General features: G+C 36.3%; 1 protein-coding gene across 1 annotated transcript in view; it reads left to right on the top strand.

Moving 5' to 3' along the window:
* ATP10D (ATPase phospholipid transporting 10D (putative)) overlaps positions 1-22740 on the top strand; it is a 43670-nt gene that overhangs the window by 3278 nt on the left and 17652 nt on the right. The window contains exons 2-7 of the mRNA XM_072406865.1: positions 10641-10967; positions 12915-13109; positions 14696-14897; positions 16654-16739; positions 18466-18578; positions 19807-20499. Of these exons, the coding sequence (XP_072262966.1) occupies positions 10675-10967; positions 12915-13109; positions 14696-14897; positions 16654-16739; positions 18466-18578; positions 19807-20499 (1582 nt within the window). The 5' untranslated portion in view covers positions 10641-10674. The remainder of the gene's footprint in view (positions 1-10640; positions 10968-12914; positions 13110-14695; positions 14898-16653; positions 16740-18465; positions 18579-19806; positions 20500-22740) is intronic.

The raw sequence follows: 22740 nt of genomic DNA, 5'->3' as shown, positions 1-22740 counted from the left end.
ACCTAGCCTTAGTTCTTATTGCTGCTGGGGCATGTTACAATCTTTATTTGTCCTGGTGACTATTATCTCTGCTACAGAAAGTGATAGGGAACCCAAAATGTTTCAGTTGTAAGTAGATTAGGAGGAGACAGATGTGTTTTCAATGGAGAACTGTCTGAGGGCCTATTTACATTAAAGCACCATGGGAATGCATTGGCAATCCTGTATGCTACGCCATGGCTTTTCAGTGTTTTTATTGAGGAGATTGCTTCTTCCTTCCTGTTGGGAAATAAAGTTGCCTAGGGTTAGGCCTAAAACCTTTGTGAGTACTTTTCTCTCTCTTTGGAGTCCTCCTTTATTAAAGTGCCTGCAGGAAAAACTGTCTGTGCTGTCCTATTGTTAGCCAGTTGCATTTTATGTGGCAATGAAAAACTCCACTGAAATCAACCTGATCATATTTGGAAAGCTTTATATAGGCATGTGGCCCATATAACATGCATTGGGGCAGTGAAGTAGCTAACAAAGCAGACAATGGTTTGTACAGGGATTATGTTTCTGGAAAGGTTTTCTTTTAAGAAGTCTCTTGTATCAATGTTTTTAGTTTGAATTACTTGCCATTACAAAGAAATCAAAATAAAATGTAGTTCCTTCTAGCATACCTTCCCCATTGTTTACAGTGCATGTGACTGGAAGCATTGTATTGAGTTGTGGGAATGTCAAGGTCATTGTGTTCTCACAGCTGTAATTGTTACAATTATTTGGTTATTGGGTTGTTCTTCGATCAGAAGCCTACTTTTGAAAAACGACAGGTATGAATGAATTTACCAATATGTATAAGGGCCCAATTTTTGCTTTTTTTACCCACATTGAGTATACCTATTCCTTCTCTATGGGCCTTGGAACGTGTTTGTGGTCCTACCTGCCTTATGCTTTTTGTTTTTTTGTCCAGTGTATAGGTTGAGTAGGTAAGCCTAACTATCTAAAAAATAAAGTTGTAACATTTTATATCAAAATTTATTTGTAATATTTTCCTACCATGAAGTTCTTTGTTCAGTTTCTCTGGTTGTAGGGTGAGAACGCTCTTTCTCAGGTGTGCTGCTACGTTTTCACTCTCTCACATGATCTTCTAATGGAATTGGACATTTCAATACTCCCACATATGCTCAATATTTGGGGAAACCCGCTCAGAGAAATGCCTTCATTCTATTACTGTAGTGCTTGCAGGAAGGCTGCAAGTGGCTGCAAAAGGCTTCAGCTGATGTATGTAAAATCCCCTTCATTTCATTAGAGAACCTAATAATAAATTACCTCTCCATTGGAATAAGTGGGATTCCACAAGTAAGGGATCAGTTAGAAGAGTTTACAAACCCTGTTTGTATGGCTTCTCATGAGCAGCTATTATCTGACAGGAGATTTGTGAGGAATAATTTTTAGGTCAACCTATTTTTTAAATTTAATTTATAATCTAAAATTTGTGCTTATGGAAAATACACTTTCATTTATTATAGTACAACATGCCACATACATTCCTAATACATATATTCATGTTATAATGGTGAGCCTCAGCTTGCAACCACTGGTGAAGCACGTGGCAAGTAATGATAACCTTTATGTAGGCTGTCATGATTTGAGTCATCTTCTGTGTTTTACTGCTGACTTGGAAATAATTTACCAGTAACAATTTTCTGACAAAGAGATCCTTGTGGACATTGTTTTAATGAAAGTCAGCGTCCATGACAATCACATGTGACTTTAATAGAAGTAGACGTTGTCATGCTTGGATACCGCCATGTTTTATCTGATCAGAACCAACTGAAGATCTCTTTCAGCAGGATAAACATGGCTGGCACTATCATTGTTTATTCCATTGCCGTTCTTTATACTCTACCATTTGTCAGAAAGATGCACTTATAACTTGCAAGACATTGTTATCCAAAAATGATATTTCAGGTGTTTTGACCAGTGGTTAGTTTGCTCTCGCTTGCTTTTTGTATTTCATCAACACGTAGTGGCATAACTGGTGTCACCCTCCCTCATCTGGGCTCTTTCTTATTATGGGATGCTTAGCTTGGTAATGGCCTCATAATGTGGCAGATTTGTGAAATCTAACCTGGACCAGCATTCAGCATATATAAAATATTAAGTAGAGTTGGCCTTTATGTTTGGACTAGGGGTCTATTTTTGTTCATTGTTTTTTAAAATCTTGTTGCTACATTTATATAACCAGTAAAATATTTTGTTACTGTACTGTATTCACACACCAAATTGGTGATCAGAAAAGCCATGGAATAGCGTAACTGATCATTATATTTGGATATTTCGATGACCACCCAGTTGATTTTGGGTGGTTAATGAAGAGTTGGGTTACAATACAGGGGCTACCTGTACCCACCTACACTGTACCTGTACCCACCTACAATTTCTTACCACCGCACTTGCTACATTACAAAAGCAGTGATCCCACCTATTAAAAATGCTCACAGTAGTAGAGGCTGCATTAAAAGGAAGGTTACAAGTCATTGTGCTAGCTGATCAAAAGTGGAGTTATTTCACTGAAATTATAGAGATTATTATTATTATTATAGAGATTATTATACAGATCGCCTTTTTATAAATTTGCCCTCTGGAATTCACATTTGGGTTAATACAGGAAGACAGCACTGAAAGGTTCTGAAATCAGAACCTTTCAAGCACAAAGATCAATCTTTAAATGTATAGTTATATATCAATAAATAAAATCATATTTAAAAATAATTAGGGGAAATCTTCCAATGGTGTTACTTTTTCCAGCAGGACCCTTTCTGTCCATTTTAATGTTTATTAAAACACCTCCAGCAGCTTTATCTTCCCATATGCCAGGGCATAGAGATAATCGGATTTCCAGATTTTACAAAAATACCCAGGCAATAATTACCCATCGTTGTGCAAAGAAGAACTGTGCCTTCCCTGCACCAACCTTCCTCAACCCTTCATAATATATAATGCCCTCTCCCCTGGCCCTGCCGAAAAAAAATCAAGTACCCCCTTGTGGATGATATGCTGCTGCATGGCACTTCAATGCATGCCACTGTGACAGCTATTGACTATTGTGCATATGTAATACTAGTGCCAGTTAAAGCCGGAGGAGGCAGAACTGGGGTACCTGATAACAGCACTGCGGGTGCCACAGGATTTAGTCATCGATTGGACAGGATAGAAAAAATGTTTTTCAGGAAGGGGGATGGAAGCAAGGACCTAGATGACGCTGTTTTTTCTCATGCCTAAAAAGCCCTATTTTCAAATGACATAAGTAATCTAACCTAATCTGACACACCACTAACAAACAAAAAGGAGGTTTTAACCTTTTCCTTCTCAAACCTGAAAAAAAAAAAATTGATTCACTGATCTAACTGCAGTAAGTGTAAGTTGCATTCTGACCGGGTTTATGTTGCTTTTTGCTGTATTGTTGTTTAAGCCTGGTTGTCTTATTTCTCTGTTAACTGTTAATAGTAAAAGTTTCTCTATGTAAGATAAGACCGACATTGTATTTGCACATTCTGATGTTTTCTTTTGTAACAGACTGTAGTGGAAAAAGGAATAGCCAAAGGCCGATGACATTTCTTTAAAATCAGTTAGTATTATGTAACATAAATGATACAGTAAACTAATTTGTACAGCCTGATGTGCTTCAGTTTTCCCTGACATTTATTAAAAGAGAATTTGTATACAATTTTTGTACCTTCATTTTTCATTCCATAATTACAGAGTCAAGTGCATTCTACCAGAAGTATTGGATACGTTTTAAAAACCAAGTTCAAGTTGCAAACAGAACCCCCTTGTCGTTTGCAATGATTTTTAAAGCCGAACTAATCTCAAGGATATAAAAAAAAACTGCAACCAGGCACGTCCTATATTGCAGAAAGGAAGGCATGTCCTTTCTGCAATAAAATAACCTTACATGCTTGGTAACACATTTTTTTAAGATGCACACATACCTGTCCCTGTTCCGTTTTGGGCCCCCGCCAGGTTCCATGTTTCTCATTCTTCGCCCATCTTTATAGGTTAGGGTCTATTAAACAGCCATTCAGTGTAATTTGAGGGAAGAACATGATTTTTAAATCAGTTCATTTAGGGTTGTGGCAAGGGGAAATTTTAGGGAAATTGAAGCAAACAAGCAAGTAGATACAATCCTCTCCTGTCATGGAACGTCTCTCTGGTGAAGAGAAACCACTCCTGAAAAGTCTCTTCAGAAACTCCCCTGGTTGCCTTCTTAGTGGTTCCTCTAACCATCCCCCATGTCATTACTTTGTGTTAAGGACAACATGGGCCATGCTAATTTCAGAGTAAAGGCCTTGTACACGGGTCAGATGGTTCTCCACCATACAAGCTGTTGGGCTCCTCTCTGACATGTGTACAGGGGTCGGCCGACGTTCATGGATCCAGCTGTCACATGGGCAGACGTTAGTTCTTTTTGAACCAGCGCTGCCATGTGAGTGCTCCAGCATCTTGCATAGCACCAGCCAGAGGGAATATGATGTGAACCTGTTCATTAGAGTTCATTACTATGTTTCTACATATGTTTGTGAGATTACACAAACGTTCTGCTCTGGATTCACCCCATCCTCTGTGTGTTTTTATGCCTTGTCATCAATAGGACTTTTATTGCGTGTTGACACATTAAAAAAATTTTTCATGTGATGTCCTCATCTTACTAGGTTGAGAAATCCAGGGGTCATGTTGTCATTCTCGCCTGAGGGCCAAAGATGGATGACTGGTTTAACGTTGGCCTTGGCCTTTGTATTGTTTGCGTTAATCCCTTAAATGTGTTTTCCTTATACTGACCATAGAAGAGAGTGGTAGGCTAGGTACACACGTGCAATAATTATCATTTGAAAACGAACGATCCTTGATTATTCCCGATTATTTTGAATGATCGTATTCTGCACAATTCTGTAAATGCTGTAACGATACGATCGTTCAAATATATTCCACCAATAATGTACACACTAGGAACGTTCGTTTAAATGATGCAGGAAGGGACATGTACAGGAGAAAGTGTATCACAGAACAATCCATGATCACTGAACGACCGTACACAATAGATTACGAACGATTGTCGCCCAATCAGATCCGCCAGAATGGACGTTCGTATCCAGCGAGATTCCTCATTCGTCGGTATCCTTGACCAGTCGTTGTGCACTTTTTTTGTTAACATTTATCGAACAATCTTTTGTAGATCATTCGTTTCCAACGACAATTATTGCACATGTGTACGCAGGCGTAGGCATGCTGATCAAGGTTTTAACAGAATAAAGCATGCCACCCTTTAAAGTAACTTGGCCCCCAGTGTCCATATATTGGATACCAAATACTAAATAACAGATATTGGATACTATCACAGATGTAAAATGTCATAGCCAATGGTATCCATAGCTTGTAGTATCTTCCTTTTATAGGAGTCCAGTAAGGTATAATTCGGTCAACCCACCCAATGAAACTGGTGTCCATCCATAGTTTATATTCATTTATGAAGACTATCCTGAATGGCTACTAGCTTGAAAGTTAGGTAAAACGTTAAAACGGCTTGTATTCAGCTATGGACAGCAATTAAGTTTCTACGGCCAGTTCTTTATTCAGTCTTCCTAGGCCAGAGCTGAAGTTTGCCTTGGGGACTACAGGAAGGCTGCTCAATGTTTTCCAATGCTTGCTGAATCTAATGCTTATCAGATTGGCATTTAAAAGGAAGGTTAATAATGGAACTTCAGCCAAAGTTTGGTGTTTGATACAGCAGGCAGTTACAAGTACAATTATCCTGGGGTTTTTTTCCCTAGGTTTAAATTTGGGGGCTCCTTCATTTTCTGTTCCAGAGATCCTTATTTCTATTCCTGGACTAAAACCAGTGTTCTTCTCACAGTTTGTGTCTCTGATGAAGAGGGAAGTGATATGGATTAAGTCACTGCATTTCTAGGAATAAACTAGTTCTAATTAATAATTAATAATAATTCTAATTAATTAGTTCTATTAATAGAGATAAAGTTTCCAGAACTCGTGGCTTTCCTGCTTTGCTTAGATTTTCCCTAAATTGTAACAGTTTGAAACAACATGACCTGTAATTTTATTTGGTATGGCAGTCAAAAATATAAAACTTGTAAAACAAACCCCCTTTTTTTAAATCTGTCATCTAAGGCCATTTCACACTTTTGATAATATAGAATATGTTAGAAAAAAAGGTGCACCAGGTGATTATATTGCATGATTGTAGGTACTGTACTGTATGTGAACTATTTTAGAGTCATCTTCGTGTTTTGAGAATTTTTTTTTTTGGTAAAACCAATATTTGTTGAATTATTTCTAGAAACTTACTCCTCAGGCCTGGTAAAATATGCCTGGAAATCCCTGTTATAAGGCCCATAATACCCGTACATTCACACGCCACAGAGTACAATGTATTGTGATGGGAAGTTTCTGGAACTTATCTGTTAAGATGTTAACTTTTAGCAAAAAAAGTAATGATATCTCAATTCTCTATAATACAAAGCTTTTTTGGCCTAATACAGCTGTATGGAAGAAGGACTTGGCTTCTTCTGATGGAATTAGAAGGACACTTATTTCCTGACTCTAACTTGGATAAGCTTTCTTTTAAAACTACCCACAGAGCATTTTTATTCATTATCCACATGTCAAATAAGTATTCTTGGATATGATCATAATTCATAACTAAATGAATTAAAAGTTGAGGCCGGTCAAATGATATCTGAAGCATCTGGAACTGGTAAAAAGCACTCGGACCTCTATGTCGGATAAGCAATCGTGACTGTGGTGATGACTCACTAGTACTAGTATAATGTCAGAGTGGAAGTGATAGGCAGTATATATAGATGTGTGCTGACTTACCATAAGTTACCTTTACTGAACCTGAAAGACCATGTTCTTCATTCACGTGAACCCGAATACATGCCCCGGGTTGCCATCATGCCAAGGCTGAAATTCTCACTAGGACCCGTAGACCACAGCCCTAGGGGCATGAATTTCAAGGCTGGCACCTAGCCACCTAAGCCAGTTGTAATTTAGGCCACCCAGTGCTATGCCAAGGAATGTAGGATAGTTGTTCAAGTGCTTTTGTAAAAAAAAATAAATAAATAAAATCTGATGGGCATATGCTTGGTGAAGACGATGCTTTATCTAACCTTATTTTAAAGCAACCCTTATTTACAAATTGCAGTGTTGCACATAGCATGCAATCATGTGGTTTTCCTGTAATCTTTGTACAAGATCTACTTAAAGCAGCTTATGTGCTTATCTTTAATATTTTAAACTTTGCTTAGCAACTTTATCTAATACTGTGCTTACCCAAACATGATCCAAACTAAACGTAGTAAATAAAATGTTTTTTCCCATGTCAATAATGATAACTGATAGATGCGTACACATGTTTGGCTCTTTATTTGGGCTATTTCCCAATACAGTTAAAACTTCTAGCTTTTTTTATTGAAACAATATACAAAATGTGCCTGTCACAATCAAATCACACCATGTGTCCAATCCCAATATTTACCTGTACAACAATAGGTATATCCTTCTCACAGAATAAGTAGGGATTCAGCAGACACTACACATCACCATGTTATCTAAAATTACAATTTTTATTTACAAATATTTAAAGCATTGCATAATGATGACATACATATACATGATACAATTTAACATATCGAGCATGAAAATAACATGGTAATCGCTCCCACGCCATGGGTCATTCATTATTATTAACACAGTGCTTATCCCAAAGCCAAATCCCAAAGCCTAGCCAAAGCCAAAGCTTATCCCAAAGCCTGAAATGAAAGGCCACTTTTTCAAGAAGAAAGCATGGGAGCGACCAGCATTTAGATTTTTTTTTTTTTGCTATATATACCTATAGTATTCAATCATTAAACATATGGAATGATCACCATGTTGGTATTTAATTGAAACCTTCTCTACCAATTTTTTGGAGGGGAACCCCTTTACTTGGGGATCTTTCTATTAGACTTTTTGGAGAGCAGTGATGGGAACACATGGGGGAAACATTTCTCATTGCGTGTGAGGTCATTAACTGATTCATCACTGCTCTCCAGAAAGTTCAGTAGGAAGATGAAAGTAGAAGTGGTTCCTCTCCAAAAAAGTTGCACTAGACCAGAAAGTTTTTTTAATGGGTTATGGTAGAAAGGTTGAGAAACACTGCTCTAGTGCATTAGGAACTATTGTTCCTCGCTTACAGGAGATCTACCATCACCAATTCTTCCACCAATTCGATCTCATGGGGTTCCCCAATGGTTAAAAGGGTAAAGAAACAATGCTTTAAAGCCTAACTCACTGCTTTTATGTAGAACGGTACATCTATCCTATGTGTGCTTTGTTTTGGGGGGTGCACAAAAAAGCTGACCTAGGGGTTAAAAATGTTTTTTTCTCCTTTCACAGACTGGACAAAACTCCCCTATTTATTGTGCATCGCTGCGTAATATGTTGGCGCTATATAAATCCTGTTTAATAATAATAATAAAATTGTGGTATAAAAATAAAACAATAATACCTGTCTCCCATTATAAACCTCTGTATATTTCTTACGGCAGGAAAGAGTATTATGACCCATGAATGAAAATGAATGCTGTGGTCATGCTGACAGCTGCATTGTATAAACAGCTGTTCAGAATCTTCACTGCAGATGAGACATTTTTAGGTAAGGATTCCTAAACATGAGTGCAGGAGGGGGAGACTCATCATTCTAACATACACATTTTTAGGCTGGGTGAATGGTTAACTCATATTCGATGGGATAGAAATAAATAATTGAAATAAACCTTGCTATCATTGCAACTCATGCAAAGATTTGATGGAGCTGTCTATATGTAAGGGCTAGCACAAGTAAACTTGTTAGTAGAATGGGCACGCCTACCTCCCACCATTCTGTCCTTCAGTGATGACGGATCCAGGATTTTTCACTGCTGCTTCCCCTGCCATCTTTCATTCTGCTTTTTTTTAGGGTCCTGCATAGCTCCTCTTTGCACCTCTTCTGCAAAAAAAAAAATCCCTATAGTGAATTTTTTTGGCTTTTTCAAGGGAATTTTCTTACATTTTTAATGGAGAGTTACCCTATCACCAGAGTCCACGAGAGATGAGGAACAGTGAAATCACACATTATTACTATGATATCAGTGTTTCTTTTCTGTGTAGTTGTTAGAGCAAATATTAAAGTAAAAGGTGGTAGAATAAGCACCAAGGGCCATCTCAAACCTGCACCTCGGTTAAAATGGATGGGAACGAATGAGAAGACGAAGCGGCAAAGCAGGCTCATGCTGTGTAGTGCTAGAAAGAGCAAAAAACACAACATAGGATTGAGAAGAGCAAAATAACATACCACGTCATAGGATTGAGTTTATCTGAAAAAAATGTCCATTAAAGAAAGGAAACATTTATACTGGGAATATTGATGATCATTGGTTCTTTGGCTTATCCTAATTACTGTAACATTGGATGAAACCATGGGCTAATGAAGCACATCAAGTTATTTAGTTCTTCCTTTGCCAGTTGTTGCCTCTAAAACTAACTCCAGTTACTGGAAGTATAACCACACTTCAGTGTGACATTCCTTATGGAGCAGAGAATTCTGCCATTACAAAACAAGGCTTGTAAAGGTTTTCTCTGTATGTTTTAACAACACTTGTTTGCATACCACACAAATGAATGGTATGCAGTGTTTATAATACTTTATTTAATGGTGTTTTAATAATTTAGATTCACTAATCAGGAATGTGTCGGTATAATTATATTATAGTTCTCATACATTATATTTCATCATTCTACTATGACTAAGTATCTTCTTGTAATTAACCCTTAAAACTGAAAGTATCTGTTGAATCATGGGGTTTGTATTTTTGCCAACATAAGCCTTCCTCTGGTAATATTTTAATATCTCAATCTCTGTTGGAGAGATTTCCCATGATTGAAAAAGGCTGGGCCTTTAAATAGTTGTTGTTTGTTGTTACATTGTTCACTTGATAAAGTTTAAACCTGGTCAAAGTTAAACTTGATCATTGTTTTAATTAGTTATAGAACAATTAAAGTATCTTTCTTAATCAAACTGTGTCCTCACACATATGAATATGATAATTAATTTGATGTAACAAAAGTATTTTGTCTGAATTTAAATGAACTCACAAATTAAAGACAATCGGTTTGGAAAATTTGAGGAGCTCTCAGACGTTTTTGACTTGGTCAGGTTTGATTGATGGTAGATCGTATTTTCGATTATGAATCGTTTGTTTGCACCTTTTATTCGACTATAGAAGACTTATTCCAATTATATGTATATTCTCCATTGGATTGTTTGAAGACCCAACAAATTAAAAGCTTAGAAAACACCAGATGGACATGTCTAGACAAGTGACACCTTTTTGCAGTGTTCTCCCCAAGCCCTTTTAGCTGGGTTCACCACCCGGTACTTTTCAGCAACACCCAGCTGTTTCATTTTTATGAGCAGCTTGCAGATTTTACATTGACACAACTTGTTCGGCATGAATTGTCTGTGTGTGCACATGTAAAGGTTAACACCTGTTTTGGTCTTGAAAGGCATTGTCTCGGTGTACAGCATGTTATATAACAGCTATAGACCATATACTGACCTTATAATTTACCTTTCCCTCTGCTAGACTATAGAAGACTTGCACCAACACTTGGATCGATATGGCACGACCTATTCAGTGGGCACGTCACAGATGGCAGCAAGTTGCACAAAGCGAGAACAGCAACAATGAAAACCAAGGATACACCTCACTACTAGGATCATGCCTGAAATTATGCAGGAATACGGAAAAGGGGACTTCCACTCCTAAACATAGAGTGGTTATCCCGTGCCTGGATCAGTTTAAAGATGAGTATGACAAGCTAAGTTACAGATACAAGAACAACAAGATTCGAACCACTAATTACACTTTACTGAACTTTGTTCCAAGAAATCTATTTGAACAGTTTCACAGGTAGGTTCTTGTACAGCTTGTTGGCCCAGTGATCACTGTGCATAGTTCATACATATTCCATATTCATATTGTTCCTTCTGTTTCATAAGCAGATCAGTAATTGCCGCACCTACTGTATGAATGTATAAAGGAAATGGCAATATTTATGGAATTATTATTCTACCTGTATAGGATATTATGAATACGCACACCTTTATATTGTAACTGTCACCTTCTGCAGACTAAGCCTGTGTACGTAAAATACATTCTGAAAATTAAAGCAGAGTTTTGGGAGGCAGCCTGCAGATTTCTGATACAGAGCTTTATGAATGTAACAATTATGACAGATATGAATGATATTATTGTTTGGAAAGTATCTCTTAGTTATAGAAATGGCTGTGCTAATCTGGAGTATAAATAAAATGAAGAATTTCTAATCCAGAATGGGATTTATGTTTCATTAAAGAAGTTCAGTACTTAGAAATCATTTATGGCCAACTAGATATAGATAGAACCTGATTACCTGTTGGTTCCAATGTTTTTTATTTGTACTCACATTTTTTTTCATGCTTCTTGAATGACATGCAAGTCTACAGGGGAATAGCTGCATTCATTTAGCCATAGAGACTGGCTGGATTTGCATGTAGTAACTAACAACAATTTGCATTTCCAGAAGCTGATTAGAGAAAACTTCCCCATATTTCTCACATGTAACTTACTCACATTAGACCTAGATTTAGATACAATTTTCTATGTTAAATGCTTGCTTGCTTACTACATAATGTGTAACTCTAGTAAGTTTTACCTCTTGTAAAGGTCCAAATATTCAAAGGCAGGTCCCTGACATTGTCTTTGTCGTTATATTTTTTACCTAACATGGAGCTAAAGCCTGTTTGTACTTTCCTGTCTCCGATCGTTTGCCATCTTTTTCCTACTTATCTTTCTTATTTTGAAACATCTTGATTGGCCAGAATGTGCAGCAGTTTAGTAATTTTGATAGTTACCAAGACCGACCAGGCATGGGATGTGTTAAAGTTTCTCAGGTTTATTGCTATTTTGGCATTTAGTGGTGCCACAAGGGTCTTTCAGACATGGACATACATGCACAGACTGTTCTAATCAGCGCTAGGTATTTACACTTAATCTAGTTGCTTGGTTAACAATATAAATCAAATATTATTGTTCCAAAATGTTGGCAATTAATTGTAAATCAGTCCCAATCCCAATAATATACACTACATAAATCAGTCCCAATAATATACACTACATAAACACACACAAGTAACAAAAGGCTGCTTGAAAAAAGAGATTGGATGGCATATAATTCAAAAGATTATATTTATCATTTTATTATTGTTAAAAAGACATATACAAAGGCAGTTTCCATTTCAATAAATTAGTGACACAAATAATTCCATGTGCATAGTTAACTTCAAAAAAGGGAGAGAATATTTTACATTTTTTCTACTCCAAAAAAATAGTGCTTCCACTCGACCTGATTCAGTATAGGGGCTAAGATTATTTCTAAATGTTTTTGACCACATATATCTGTACAAAATGCATATAACCTATTGTCTCTGAAAACTTTCTCCTCCATTAACAAAAGGTAGAAATGCCAGAGAGTTCACAGGTGCAGCCAAAAATTGTAGTGATATTGGTAGTAGATGAAACACACAACTAACACTATTTTTTATCACAGACAGAAAATGTTCCCAAAAAACGGAGGAGATTTATAGTGGGTAAGCTATAGTGGGTAAGCTATAGTGGGTAAGGAGTGCTAATAAAGAATCTATGACGGCTGCAGCATTCTCCTTCGGCGTTCCACACTGTCATGCCAATTCACACACAGTTGGTTGGTTTGCTGGATGATTTCCATGACAGTCTTACTTTTCTGTCGTTAGGATCACCTATATATTTACACATTTCCTGTTCATTCTTTAAATTATTTAATTTTTTCTTTTCTTTTAGGGCAGCCAACTTGTACTTCCTCTTTCTGGTCTTTTTGAACTGGGTTCCACTGGTGGAAGCTTTCCAGAAGGAAATAACTATGCTCCCTTTGCTGGCTGTACTTACCATCATTGCGATCAAAGATGGACTGGAAGACTACAGGAAATATAAACTTGACAAGGTCATCAACCATCTGTTGACTCAGGTGTACTGTAGGTATGTTGACCAGAATATTTCCTTCCAGGATAATTACTATTATACCTTCCAAAGAAAATGCAAAGTTGATAAAAAAGTAGAATCTTTGAAGGTTTATCCATGCTATGTTTACTTTTAGATCTTGGGAGAATTCAGGTGAGCCCTGGGACAGGTAATTGTTCTCTCTGGTTGCTACTATATGCAGTTTGTTCAGGGTCTTTGATGAGGCATTAGTTATTCTGCTGAGCTGTTTAAGTAAATACAGGAGAAACCGTATGCAGAGTAAACAGCCCATAAAAGCCTCCCTGGGTAGAAGCTCACCTTTGTGTGACATGAGAAATAAGCTTATTTAGTCAGAAGGTCTGTTTGAAGAAACCTTTAAGATGGCAATGAATGAATTACTTTTCCCATAAATGTTATAACCCCTTTAATTTTAAAGTGAACTACATTTTAGTATAGTGATTCCAAGAGCTAAACCCTTCTTCAGTGTATTGATTTATCAAGAAGCATTGGCATCCTTAAGGTATAAAGGGATCTTTTTACTGCCGAACTGGCATCACTGCATTCTCTACAGTAATGGTTGTGCTTACTATATAAAGATGATAGGTAGACGGTTTTTAAAAGTTAAATATTATGTTTGGGATGTCTTCACAGGGTTGAGAACAAACAGGCTTTCAATTTCAGCTCACTCATTAGCATTGAAAAAATCAGCAGCAGATGAAAAGCTAATTCCATTGATTTGAATAGAAATGCTTTCCAAAATTTCCCTATTTTTTTTTTTTTTTTTTAAGCAAATTTAAAACACTTTAGGTATCTTTTTAGATATACAGGTTTTGCAGCATTTTAAAGCATATTGGCAACAAAAGACACAAGTTACAAATGACATCCCTCCTTCATCAGTGTCGCTGGCCTGTCATTAGGCACAATTTTTGTGAATGGGTATTATGCAAATTGGGCTGGTTGGTTGCACTTTAGGACTATTCAATCTTATAGGAAATTGTTGGAATGAGCTTAGATCTTGCCTAGCAGTATCTTGACTCCTTTTGATATATACACTGATCCAAGTGACGATAATATACTCTGATGTGTAACTATTCATATTTTCTATAAAGAAAAGGAGGCACCACCATTTCTGCTTTCCCTCCCCCCAGTTTTATTGTCTTCAGGTTATATTTGTGAAAATAAAATGTCTGTTTTGAACTAGAATATTGTTATATTTTAATATGTGATAGGTCCATTTTTATATGTTAATATAATTTATATATTGTTAGTATAGCACCAGCAATATTCATGTAGCAGGCAATGCACGGACATCTATCAACAAAACAAAAGCAATAAAAGCAGATTTGCAATAAAGTTCTTCTTAAAATTGTGCAATGTTTTTATAGCTGACCTTGGGGATTTTTTTGAATAGAAGGCATCATATTCTGCCAGGTTTTGCACCTAATACTATGATGTCTGACAATCTTATCAACATCATATCACAAAACACCCTGACATGAAAGGTGTAAATGCCAGTTAGGATTCACATCTACTTTAATACTTTGTTCCCTCAAGACTGAAACTTTATTTTTTTTCTAATTTGTGAATTTTATCTTCTCTTCCAGGAAGGAGAAGAAATTCATAGAGTGCTACTGGAAAGATGTTATGGTGGGAAATTTTATTAAGCTCCGCTGCGATGAGGTTATCCCTGCTGATATGTTGCTGCTACACTCCTCTGATCCCGATGGGATTTGTCATATAGAGACATCGAGCCTTGATGGGGAAACAAACCTGAAACAGAAGCAGGTGGTGAAAGGATGTGTCATGGTAATGTCTTGGCCCTGTCCTAATAAATCTATATATCGGATTATGATTGCTACCATATTGTGTACATGTTGTTTAGCACTTTTCAGATTTTCAAAGAATGTTAATTTACAATACAGTACATTATATAATCATTAGGTTTTTGACATAGTGAACCTTTCCCCAAAAAACACAATTGTGACTCTCCGCTCTAAAAATTGCATGCTTGGGCATGAAAAGAGATTTATTTTTTCCCCTTTTTAGTACTATATTAGTTCTCATAAGGCAGATGTACTTCTGAGATGAGATCTGGTGTGTACGTCATTGGTGAGTTGACCCAGAAAAGCAGGAAGTGGAATTGCCTACCAATAATGTAATAAAAACAATGGTAGCACATGATCCTAAAGTGCAGGGTGGGGCCAATATAATAGGACTCTTTCTTTTTTTTTTTATGATGACCATGACATTTTAGGTGAATCATCCATTTAGATGTTTTCGTTTCTCGAGCTTTTTAGTTTTTTTTTTTGTTTTTTCTTTAGCACTTGCCCCAAAATGTTTAGAGTGTGCTGTGCAAATGCAGTATGGGAGCAAGTGAATGGGAAAGGCTATGATATATATCATCACATGGAATCAGAATAATGTTGGTTTAAGGGATTTATTAGTACAGAGATAAGTACCAAAAGCCAGGTAAATAATATAAGGAAGGAAGGAAATGCCTTCTGATCCACTGTCCCTGGAATTTGAAGATGGCTTAAAAGCATTTAAAAAAGACTGCATTATTAAAATAGGTAATGTTGACTTTGCCAAAGCTTTTTGTTTGCTATGAGATGAGAATGAATAGTACTGTTTTGAATACAATTATTTTGGATTTGAATTCATGTTATGTTAGCTGTGTGATTAACTGCAACTTTCTGCACTGGCTAATTGACCTAAATCAGGTGAACAGATTGTGTACAGCATTACAGGGAAATCTGCTGACATTTGAACATCCAGCTGGGGTCCAGCCACAAAATTATTTTTTTGAATAAATTGGGAAGGATTGGAATACTTGTTAAGTTTTTACTGATATTTGGAGCTTTGTTTAAAGGGATTTACCTTCAGCTCTTGTTCTGCTGGCAGTTATTTAAGCAGACAAGAAGTGAAAAAAAAACTGGAACAGGGACCGTAAAGAGGTTTTTGGCTCTTTAAAGCTATTTGTGGAAGTGTATTAAAAACAATCAGCAAACTATTATAGCTGTTCAGGAAACACTGTGACTGTTCTAAAGTTAAAGTTCACTTCATTGTTCATAAATCTAATTTCCATAGGACTAGTAACAAAAAGAAGAACTGTCCTGCTGGATGTTAGACAATGGATCATCACTCTGCTCCCTCCTCCCCTAAGTGAGCTGTCTGTGTTACAAGGACAACATTCATTAATTCGGCAGTTGGCTTCCATTGCTGGTTCACCCTCCTTTAGGGCCTACACATTGGGAATGTTTGGGAATAGCTCTTACTTCCTTACAAACAGTCATTTTTATATTGCCATCATAATGCAAGCTTCCTTTGTTTATTGCAGTACACCTACACCTAAATTGCTGAATTCCTGAAAGCTTGCATGCTGTATGTATTTTGGGGATAATATTTTTAACCCTCCCCAAAAAAAAAAAAATTTTGATTATAGGTTTTCTTTATAAGGTATTCTGTGCAGTTTACTGTTATATAAACTAAGCACAAGGATAACATGTTGTGTTTTATTAGAAAAAAATTACTAGGATCTCTCTCTTTTTTTTTTTTTTTTCAGGATTGTGAATTTGAGGCTGAAAAGTTTTCAAGCAGAATACAGTGTGAAATGCCCAACAGTGACATTGGCAGGTTTAAAGGTTTCCTGTGAGTACATACATAGTGGATATTATTAATGTGGGACAAGGAGCAGTATATTTATTGAAAGCGTATACTGCTTATATAGTGTATTTGTATACTGCTTAGATTTCATATGTGGTGCTAGGATGGGAAAATTAAAACTGAACTCAGTATAAGAAATTATTGTCTAAATTCCAAAAGTGTGTGTGTATTCATACTGGCACCTTGGTGTACTTTTTATATTTCCACCAGAGTAAAACTTTTTTCTTTTTTAAGCTTACTGTTAGTAAGACCAGTGCCGGTTCTTGTATTCACCCTCTCCTATAGTTTTGGTGCGGCAGCTTGTAGTGGGAGAGCATGCAGAGTCCATTACACAGCTCTTCTCTCTGCATAGACTATGTACGGCACAGTAATCCTATTACAACTACTTTTCAAAAGGTAGTAACTGAGCTTGATCAACCATTTGGAGCTTAAAATGGATTTTAGTGTTGAATAAAGTGGTGTGGTGTGTGTTATTGGGGAGAATATTCCCAATGTCCTTTCCTGGAGACAAAGTAGGAATTAAGAAAAAATCTCCCCATCATCCTAGACAATTGTTACAAGTGTTTCTCTATTAGAAGAATTCCACTCAGCTCCAGGTTCCATAACTGCAAAACTTTGGATTTACCCTTACTTTCACTTTTCACTAGTAACATTGGTAACGAGGTCAAATAGAATTAACTTTCCCAGCAGGGATCTGTATGGCAATACAAATCAGAGTTTACTGTTCCAGCTATTCAAAGCAAGTAGTTTTTAAAACTACATTTTAGCAAGTTATAAAGGAAAAAGGAAACTGAGTGTATTCTCTTGCCTGGAAATTGTATTTAGTGGCTAATCCCTCAAAATGTTAATCGTGTTAAATGAGAGAGACCGAGAAACTGGGGTTTTGTTAAGACCAGAAAGTATTTATTGTCAGTATTTATACAACACAGTGGTAACAACAATATAAATGTATAGTACATTGTACAAATTTGTGTACACCCATCACAAACATTGGGTTAAGTCATTTGCTTAAATTTGTACATTGTACTATACGTTTATTTTTTTTTTACCACTGTGTTGTATAAATACTCACAATATATACTTTTTGGCCATCACAAAACCCCAGTTTCTCTGTCTCTCTCATTTACCACATTTAATTAAAATTTTACTTTTTCTTTTAATTTTACTAGTTGCATAAAAGGAAAGGGATTAGGTCTTTGCATTTAAGTTGTACATATGTTTTGTGTGGTGTATTGACTTTTTTCCGTGAAGTTCCAGTTGTAAAGAGAGTTTTAATATATGTATGAAATACTATTTTTCCATTCTTGGACTTGCTGTAGTCCACAGTTCTATTTTCCGAATATTTGTTTTAATTGCAGTTTTATTCACTACTTGTGTAAACTTTGTTATGTACTTTCCCTAAAATGCCCTTAATACATATCTAAACTTTATACAAAAAGAAATATATTGAAGCATATTGTTGGATGTGTTATTTAATATCACAGAAGGGCAGTGTTCTGTCCTCCTGTATTGCAGCGATAGCAAAGAACAATTTAATTGTTAAAAGTCAATACAGGCAGAAAGCAAAAGTGTTTTCAAGCAATCTAATAGAACAATTTCAATGAAATATTTATCACACCAAAAAGGAATAAATAAAAGTTGTTTATTGTTAGGATTTGCATACTCTTCGAATTTCCGTAATGTAAATGTATTTTTTGTTTTTACCTAATAGTGAAAGGTTGCCTTCAGGCCAGGAAAAAATTGGACTGAATAAAGAAAACCTGTTACTGAGAGGATGCGTTGTGAGAAATACAGAAGCCGTCATTGGAATCGTAGTTTATGCAGGTTTGTGCCCTTACATGTTTTCTTTATCCTGGCAAGTATGTGTGCCATCTGAACATGTTTCTTTGGTGTTTTTATTTATGGAACAAGGAGTATAGGGATCAGCGAGTACCCAATGTAGGGTGTAGTGATAGGGAAATGAAGGCCAGTGTTCCTAGTGAATGGCCTATACAGGTTATCATGATGTGTCATATACTTCCTTCCAGCATCCATACTCAGTAATAATGTGTAGTGCACGGTATCAATGGTGGTTTGCTTTGTCCTACATTCCGTACTGAATAATTTCTGCTAAGCAGAAAGGCACAATATAAATCTTAAATCCTTTTATATATGATTTTTTTATTCATTATTTCCTTTTTGCTGTGTGTGATTCAAAAAATTCATTATCAGCATTTTTATTATTTCATTGATGCCAATGCAAGACCACAGCTTATGGGAACTCCAATTGTTCCAAGCATTACAGTGGGTGCCATGGTTGTGAGATAATGTGTGTTGACCTAAGCAGGAAAAAGAACAAAGCAATACTTATCTTATTTAGAGACAGCAGTCTTGTAAGTATTCACCACTGAAGTCACTAGCTATCCCTGTGTTTCAAGCAGTCTGTGTGTTTGCTGCCATGAATACTATACTACTAGTAAACTAAGCAAGGCAGGGGGAAGTGTGTCAAAATATAAATACATTTTAGAAGTGTTATATGTGGTTTTAAAGTGATTTTTGTTTTAAGTCTGCCAATAACTACAGAAAAATACATAGATCAGCCAAAACATTAAAGTGACTGAAGATCGTGTGAAAAAAATTGATTATCTCATGAGATTGCCATTAGTCAAGGGATGGAGTATATTAGGCAACAAGTCAGTTGCTGTAGTTGATGTGTTGGAAGCAGGAAGCAAAAAGGGCCAAATCTCAGGAACTAAGGATTGGACAAATTGCGATGGATAGATGACTGTGGTTAAATTATCTTTCCCAAAACATTGGGGTTTGTGGGATGTTCCCAGTTGCTTACCAAAAGAGGTTTAAGGAAGGACACCTGGTGACAGGATGTTTAGCTGTGGATGTACATGGGTGAGGTGGGTGGTCTAATGAATTGCTGCCAATGTATAGGTGTCAGATACCACAGGATACCTTGAAAAATCTTGAGTCCATCTCTCAGCAGGTCAGAGCACCTTTGGTGCCACGGGCACCTACACAATACTAGGCAGATGGTTTCAATATTTTGACTGATCAGTGTAAGTTGTAATAAATTTTGTCTTTTTTAAAGTAACAGGTTTAAACTGCCATACATTTGATGAGAATATGTTGTGGTGGACTGTAATTGTTGTCTTTGTGATTTGCAATCAGGTAAGAAAACCATCACTAATAAGGAGCCCAATGAAATCCCTGGAGGAAATCAAGCAGATGTTTCAAAGGTTCTCTGTCCGCAAGATAAGCGCAACCTCGCTTTTAGGTGGAAAAGATTCCTCTTCAGAACCCCCCAACAACTTTGTGTATAAACTGCCCTTTTTCAGCAAAATGAAGCTGGCTTCTCCTACTGAAGCAGACAAAGCCTTAGAGGCCAGCTTAGACTCTGCGGAGGAGACGCTCCTGGAAGGCTTGGAGAAATCTGAACTTGCAGATCCTGCTGATTGCCCCGATAAGTCTAGCACATGTGAAGTGTACTATGAAGCCGAGTCTCCTGATGAAGCTGCATTGGTACATGCTGCCAGAGCTTATAAATGTGTTCTTATGTCCCGGACACCTGATCAGGTCACTGTAGAGGTTGGCACCCTTGGTTCCATGACATTTCAACTGCTGCACATTTTACCGTTTGACTCTGTTAGGAAAAGGATGTCCGTTGTTGTTCGCCATCCACTGACCAATAAGGTTCTGGTATACACAAAAGGAGCAGATTCTGTTATAATGGATCTCCTATCCCCAGCCTCTAATGGTAAGTTCTACACTCATTTACACCTCTTATAATACAATAGTGATTAATAGGCAGTGTGAATAGCAATCACACCAACACATGTAACAACCCAATACTGGGAGAGCCAGGCAAGTGGAAGATAAGGTTCTGATTAGTTGCAATCTTTTATTGCTTTTCTAAGAACAGTGCCTGACATAAAGAAAACCGAAAGTGACTCCCTAAGTACTTAAGCAAGATGAACTACATATGTGGAACATGCATCTTCAAAAATAAGGCAGGAGCCGCAGCTTCCATGTCTTTAGTGCGTGAGATCTGCAGTTGGCACATGGAAATGTGATAAAACAGTTAGCAGAACCCCAAAAAATTTACAAAACCCTTGTAGTTATTATGTGCTTTAGATTTATTTTTATAATGCACTTTAATATACTTTTTTACTTAAATAATTCAAAGAGGGTATAAATTAGAGTTCAGTAACCACATTTTCTTACAATTTACCTTGTTTTAATAGTTAAGTGGAATTTAGGTTAAATCTTTATTGTTCCGTGAAGAGTAACTGTGTTTTATACTAGTGCTCATTGTACTGAGAAAAAATATAGAGGAAAATATAAATTGTTGTGTTATTGAAGCTGAAAGTGAGGCAAAATCATGGTGGTTGTTAAACTTGTCAGAGGTTAAAAACCACCTATTGGGATCATTCCAGTTTAATGTCTCTGGTACAGAAACTAAAAATCGCGGTCCTAAGCCAGCCTTTGTCAAAGTTTTTACTGCTAAGGAATCCTTTAAAATATCTAGTTTTGACAACCCCTTGTTAAAAAGGATTATACCTACAGTTCATGATACATTAGAGTAATCATTACATTGAAGAATGTTTTGATTGAAGGGATAAAGAATGGTTGATCAAGCACACATAAATATATTTTCTGTATTATTCCAAAAATCTAAGGTATAATAACAGTAATGAAAGGTTGACGTTAAAATTGTATTGTGTTTTTACAATAATGCTCAGTGTAGAACTGACCCTTTATAGTAGTGCTAAGTGTAGAGGTGATCCCTTCAGCGGTGCCTAGTGTAGAAGTGAACGCTTCTATTGGTGGCCAGTAATGAAATGTCCTCTACATTGGTGGTCAGTGTATCAGTGACATTTTACATTGCTGGTCACAGAACCCTGGTTGAGAAACCATGTTCTAAATTTTTTGTAAGAAAGTTTTGGGACTTAACAGCTTACATATATCATAATATAATCACAAAAAATCATACAGTAAAAAAAATGATCAAAAATACACTTTAAGGCAGGTAAAACAGCATAAGAAAACAATTAAAAATCAATTTACACATCCCAATAGCTGTGTAGTCTCTAATACCTTTTGGTCTCAATTAACTTTCTACGCGTTTCGTGGAAAGCAGTTCGCTTCCTCAGCAAAATAGATACCTACAATACCAAAACACTTTGTTTTAGTAAAAATACTAAAACAAAATAGGGTATAGCTAAAAGCTTAACAAATGTCATGTATCATATTTCACAACATAATTTTAACTTATTGTTATTATAATTGTACTATTTTATGTTGTACTTACACCTATGATCATTAGGAATTCATGTGTCCACATGGAATAAAGCTGCTCTTTCACAGAATGATAGTTTAGGAAGGCCGACTGAGTCGCAGCAAGATAAAATTTATTCTACCTAATAAGCACCATATATTTTATCATGTGTGAACCTGTTGTATATTTTATTTCTCAAAATGTGTTTTAACCTATAGTTCCACCAAAACCTTATTTACTAAGTCAAATGAAATTCACTACCATCACTAATACAGATATCTTTATTAGAGAATTCACTTCATAGTAAAGATAACTATATTGTTGTGATGTTCTAAATTTTGCCAAATTTACTAAACTGCAGTCTTTTAATTCGTTTAAAGGTTTTATTGTATACACCTAAGTATGTTTTATTGTATATGTTAAATCATATTCGTTTTATTTTACTCTGTCTTTAAACGATTACTCTGCCTTTTCCATTGTTCCAGTAAAATAATGTATACCAAATAATTAAGGATTCTTTCTAGACATGTTATTCTATTAGATTGCCTGTTTACATATGATATTGGGGAGTATGGGTGGTATATTTAACAGTCTTTATTCCTTCTTGGTCAATGTTTGATGGCTAAAGATTTACAGTTGGACGTGTGGACTTTAATTTGTAGATTACACCAAGATTTATTGGTGACAGCTGGATCAATAGCAGTCATTTCAGCTGCACCA

The sequence above is a fragment of the Pyxicephalus adspersus genome, chromosome 3 (genome assembly GCF_032062135.1).
Source record: "Pyxicephalus adspersus chromosome 3, UCB_Pads_2.0, whole genome shotgun sequence".
Classification (NCBI taxonomy): Eukaryota; Metazoa; Chordata; class Amphibia; order Anura; family Pyxicephalidae; genus Pyxicephalus; species Pyxicephalus adspersus.
Note: the sequence above shows the minus strand (reverse complement) of the source record. Positions and strands in the feature narration are given on the sequence as shown.